The 5,452-nt window shown below is 34.6% G+C and overlaps 1 protein-coding gene across 1 annotated transcript; it reads right to left on the reverse strand.

Moving 5' to 3' along the window:
• Positions 1 to 657: 657 nt before the first annotated feature.
• On the reverse strand, positions 658 to 2,930 carry LOC107897122 (glycolipid transfer protein 3). The gene is made up of 6 exons (XM_016822469.2): positions 2,605 to 2,930; positions 2,459 to 2,514; positions 2,124 to 2,254; positions 1,384 to 1,519; positions 973 to 1,116; positions 658 to 896 (listed from the first exon to the last, which is right to left on the reverse strand). Exons 1-6 carry the CDS (start codon positions 2,774 to 2,776, stop codon positions 861 to 863), a joined length of 675 nt encoding a protein of 224 aa, XP_016677958.1. The 5' UTR covers positions 2,777 to 2,930; the 3' UTR covers positions 658 to 860.
• Positions 2,931 to 5,452: the final 2,522 nt, after the last annotated feature.

Genomic DNA, 5,452 nt, shown 5'->3' on the forward strand with positions numbered 1-5,452 from the left:
TTCATTTAATATTCTTAATATGATGTATTTATTTGTTTAAATTTCAGTTTAATTACAATTTAATCTAATTTTTTTGGTAAAAAGTACTGAGGAAGCCCTTATTCTTGGGTGAATTGCATTTTGGCCCCTTTATTGAAAAAAAAAAGAGTAAATTAGCCATTACACATTTTGAAACGTGCAAATTAACCCCTCTATTTAAATTTTCTATTAAATAATGACGTGGAACATGCAAATTTTTTTATGGGCAAACTATAAAAATGGTCATCTAACTATGTCTTTCATTCTATTTTGGTCACTCAACTATTACTTTTTTCGATTTAGTCACTAAACTTTTTGAAATCGAATATTTTAGTCAATCTAAGTTGATGTGGATTTTTTTTATTTGTCTAGTAACAAAATTAGCCTTCTAATGTTTACACATTTTATCAATTTGACCCTAAATATACAAAATTCAACAAATTTAGCTACTCTAAGCTGAGGTGGGTTTATTTATTTATTTATTGTATTTTTTTTAAAAATACAAATCCATATTTCCAGGTGCTTAACCTTGGGTTGAATTAACATACATGGTATCCATTTTGTCATTCTTTTAACAGTTTTGGTATAGGTTTCCCCAGTTAGTTTCTACTTTCTACATGGTTCAAACTACCATTTCAATTCAAATTAAACAACAATTATATATATATATCATATGATCCTCTGTATATTATATTACATGTCTAAGCACGTTAGAAAACTAAAGTAGCTGTTAAAAGCAGAATTTTTGCTTACAATTTACAAGGCTATATACAGATTAATAATATTTTCCCCAGCAAAATAAAACCAAACTCCATATGCCTCAACTGCCATTTTTCTTCTCCTCAGCTAGATTTCAACCTATCCAACTGGTAATGCCTCTGCATAAATTAAGAAACAAAAGCATTAGCCGATGAACTCGAAGCCCGATGATGATAAGTTTACAAACATCCTCACCATGACGGAGTGGATCTGTTCTAGAAAAGGCACAAGTAACGTTATCAATGTCAGCATTTCCTCTTTAAGGTTGTCGCAATTTTGATCTTTTGCCATGAGGAGACTAATGAATGTTTTGTTATCTGGTACCAGTTTTAGTGCCACCTGCATACTTCAAATCTCTTAGTTCATCATGTTAAGTTAATGACAATGCTTAAAACAGTGCTTAAAGTAACATGCCAATCCATGACTTGCATATAATGTGGAGATGAAACATTTCTAGGCTGTTCTTGAAATACTATATGCCTAAGCTAGAATTTCAGCCTAAATCTGGTCTATGAGTACATGAACCAATCGGCTAAGCACTCGGTTCATCAAGGTCTTTTAGGTTAAAATAAGATTTGTTGTAAATTGGCTCAGGTGCCTAAATACCTTAAAAGCAGCCAACGAAATCCATCCATGCCTAGGCTTCAAAGTAATATTATAGGATTCTTCAACTGCTTGTTCCATGTTCTGCCCAGGATCCTTCACCAGTTTTTGTAACAAAGCTACCATAAAATCCATTGACCTGAAACCGACACAAGTTTATTTTCTTTGGGTTAAATGCCTTTCACCCAGAGCAAAAAGCTGGTTCCATCCAGAACTTTTGCAAGTGCTAATGATGCATGTTAACGAATTTGATAATGGCATGAACAATCTGTTTCTTTTCTAACATTTGCTAAAGCATGGATGGGACAGCAGACATGGCAGATAGAACCTTGTTTCAAACTTCAACTAGGACAATGAAAATTTGCAAAAGAATAAAGAAACAGTAACAGCTTGTCTCTGTTTCTTGTACTAAAAGACAAATCATAAGCTTCGTGAAGACCTATAAAAGAGAAGTTCAAAGATAGAAGAATACACCAAACTTTCATTAAACTTCGATATGTCAGCCATGACAGACAATCTCAAAGTTTGATTATTAGGAAAAAGTTATTCAGATCTGTTAACCATTTTACTAGCTGAGACTAAACTGGGATCAATGTTACTCCGATTCTTAATTTATTTTCCTTTTAAAAAACACTCTGTCTCATATATATTTGGCATTACGTAGTGACACAAATGTTGGTCTAAATATATAAAACTTATAAAATTTTGATAATATATAACACTCAGCATGGAGGAGAGTTTACCTGGTAAGCCAGAGAAGGGCTTTACTGCAACTGCTACCCTTTCTTGCATTGCCTTCACTCTCTTCCTTTTTCAATATCTCAATCAAATTTAAATACTTTGTGGGATCAGATTCGCAAAGATTCTCCAATCTCTAAAAACGGAGAGAAAGTGTTCCGTCAATGTTCGGTAATCAATAAAATGACCAAAAAAACATGTCCCTACATGCACATAACTGCCCTTGGAAAAACAGGTAAAATGACGGAAATGAAGACAAAGAAGTGCAAGGTTTGTTGCAATGTCACAAGGGTGGTGTTCTTTAAGAATAAATTCCATTATGTTGTGGTTTACTTTTAACCTGGATATTTTGGTGAATGTCTTGTCTAAGGACAGCCATAGTTGGGCCTATCTTGTCTGAAAAAAAAAAAAACAAGAAAAGGAAGTTCAGTAGACATCTTGAAAACCACACGTTTGAAGGGAGATAACAAGTGGAGAAAAACTGACCAAGAACTTGAAGAATCATAGTACAGACATGAAGAAAAGGCTTGGTTGGGATAGGAGCAGCATCAAGATTAATATCGCCTGCAGTTGCAGGCTGAGCTTTGACTAACATGGACAGTTCTTCAATGGCGGACCTTATCTCCGATTTTCCCTCCATTTCCCTTTTTCTCTTCATTTCTGTCTCGACAACATCCGTATGCTATTTTGTTGATTGATTCTAGCTAACCTTATATAAGTTTTTTTTTTTTTTTTACTTGAGAAAAGCTTGCTGGCATGAACAATCATGGACAAATCTCTATCCCCAAACCCCTTCCCTATTTTAAATTGCTTAGCTTGTACTGTTTAATAATTGTTTAATATTGAATATGTATTTCTTCTGTAAGCCGTTGATAGTGACTTTGTATTTGACCTTGAAGTTATCTATGAACTATCCATCTTAATTACTGTTTTTTAAGATCTCGATCCACTGTTCTATTTAGCCTGAGTTTTGATCTCATCCATGACCGCATGAAACTGTTGTGGGCCCTAGTACTAATAATATATATATTTGTTGATTGTTGATTTGAGAGAATATTTATCGTCAACTTGGCCACACTGAGGGAGTAAAACAGATTAGGAACTCTCATATTGATCAAAAACAGCTGGTGCTTGTCAACAGGCTTGCCCTTTGCATTTAAAACAACAATTTTATGATTTTGAAGTCTTAACCATCTATATATAATTACAAATGTACGATTTCTTACAAAATTAAAATTATAATTCGTGTTTCATTCAAATTACGGGTTGATTTGGGTTTTTTTCCCACTTGTTTTGAGATGATGGCATTATTTTTTCAATTATACATAGAATGAGGTGCGGGAGGTTGGATGTGTTTCATACGGAGGATTGAAAGCAGTTAGTGGTGATATTTAAAGTTAAGTATGTATGGAAGCTGGTTGGAGCCTTCTTGGAGAGTTTATGCTAAGAAAGAGCTTAGCATGGGCCCCTTCGATAGGTGCCTTACTTTGTAGGCTATAGAGTGTTGCTAGTAAGGGGTTATGCAGAACCCTTTTACGAAGTGATTTGGGGGTAAACTTGATGATAACATGTAGAATTTGGTAGTAAAATTATAAAGGGCCGTACATGTGATGGAATGGACATCCTAATGAGACTCGAGCCCCCTTCCTCTAGTCAATGGGCAAGTTATAAAGTAACATTCTTTGCGGGAATGTATCCTAGCAAGGTGATTTATGTTTTCGATGAGTGAGATACCTTATTATTGAAGTTTTTGATAAATTCAGAAAAATAATTTCCTCTTGTGAAAGTGGATATTGAATACTTGCATAAGGCATATATAAATTACGTCCAATGCGATATAAAATGTGGTCAATGAAAGTTGGTAACAATTCACATGGTGGTGTCGAGAGCCATTCAAAATGGTTCATGAGATTCAAGAGGTTTCTATGTGATCTAGGTAGAGTTTTTATTATGAAAATACTTTCCTTTTTGAATATGACCCATGAAAAGGGCTTATATGTCTTAGAGTAGGTTCTCTGAAACAAGTGTCTCATTTAGAAGAAATAAATAATTGAGTTATGGTGGTCCTCCAATGTGTGCACTTGGATGTGATTAGGGGACTTTTTGTCCTTATGAAAGGTTTGTGTAATGCCCCGATTTTTGGGCCTGGAAGTATTGGGCCTTGAGTCTGGGTTCGGGTGGAAAACAGCCTGAATAATTTGGATGTTATTATTATTATTTCTTATGTTTAGTTTAGTAATTGAATAAATTACGAAGGGTTTATGGTGTGGGAAAAAAGGCCCAAGAGCAAATTTAATTCGAGGCAATTCCTGAATTTTAATTTTAGGAGAAAGGGTTCTGGCGATATGGGCTTTTAAAGTTGAGGTGGTAAAATAGGACACAAAAAGATTTGTGGTAAAGTGGCATGTGGTGCCACTTAGGTGTTTGGGGAGTGACGTGTGGATGTTTAGGGGGAGCTAGAGTTCAAGTCACAAGGTAAGCGTATTGTTACTTTTATTTTTTTTGTGCATGTGCCGAGCATGTGATAGAGCTTAAGTTGAAATTCGGTTAGGGCTTTAGGAAGGTTGGGCCGTGGGTCTGAATGGCCATTAGGGCAAGCTTTATTTTCTTTTTGTTTTGCCGAATTAGGGTTAGCCACCTAGAGCCTTCCCTTTCATTCTATTCTCTTCTCAGTATCTCAAAAAGCCGAAAAATGCAAAGTTAGATCTCCTAAGTGCCGAATTCTTCCTTCTCTTCTCTTCTCTTCTTCTATTTTCTTTTTCTCATTCTTTTCTTCTCTAGCCGAAACATTCCTACCATTCTACTCATCTCCTCTTTCATTCCCATTCTTTTTTAAACCTCTATAGCCGAGTGCCATAAAAGCCGAAATCCCAAAAGTTGTTTCTTGTGCCGATTTCTTCTAGCCAAAATTGTAATATCCTGATTTTGGGCCTAGTCGGAATGGTGGTTTCGAGACCACAAATTTGAGATAGAAATAATTATTCCGTAATTATTTTGAGGTCTATGATATGATTGCATGATTGTGTGAAAATTTTGTGAAGAAATTCTATGCATAAAGTGCTTAATTTGAAATTAGGGACTAAATTGAATAAATTGTAAAACTTGTGTTCTAGAAGCATTTTGCATAAAATTGAATTAGATTATTAATTAGAGGTCCTTAAAGAGTAATTTGACCAATTTTTAAAAAAAATTTGGACAAAAATGGGCTTGGAAGGGTAAAAATTTAAAGAATAGTAAAAAGGGCATTTTGGTCATTTAGGGGTAAAATGAATTAAAAGACAAATTTTAAAACCCAAATGTATCCATCTTCAACCCCATGGCCGAATATAGCAAG

This window comes from Gossypium hirsutum, chromosome A05 (genome assembly GCF_007990345.1).
Source record: "Gossypium hirsutum isolate 1008001.06 chromosome A05, Gossypium_hirsutum_v2.1, whole genome shotgun sequence".
In the NCBI taxonomy this organism is placed as follows: domain Eukaryota; kingdom Viridiplantae; phylum Streptophyta; class Magnoliopsida; order Malvales; family Malvaceae; genus Gossypium; species Gossypium hirsutum.

Excerpts from the sequence above, each read along its gene's own strand:
- LOC107897122 (XM_016822469.2), bottom strand. The coding sequence starts at position 2,776 with ATGAAGAGAAAAAGGGAAATGGAGGGAAAATCGGAGATAAGGTCCGCC. Across the intron at positions 1,117-1,383 it reads TTTCGTTGGCTGCTTTTAAG|GTGGCACTAAAACTGGTACC; the intron begins GTATTTAGGCAC and ends TGAAGTATGCAG. Across the intron at positions 897-972 it reads AACAGATCCACTCCGTCATG|AGGCATTACCAGTTGGATAG; the intron begins GTGAGGATGTTT and ends TAATTTATGCAG.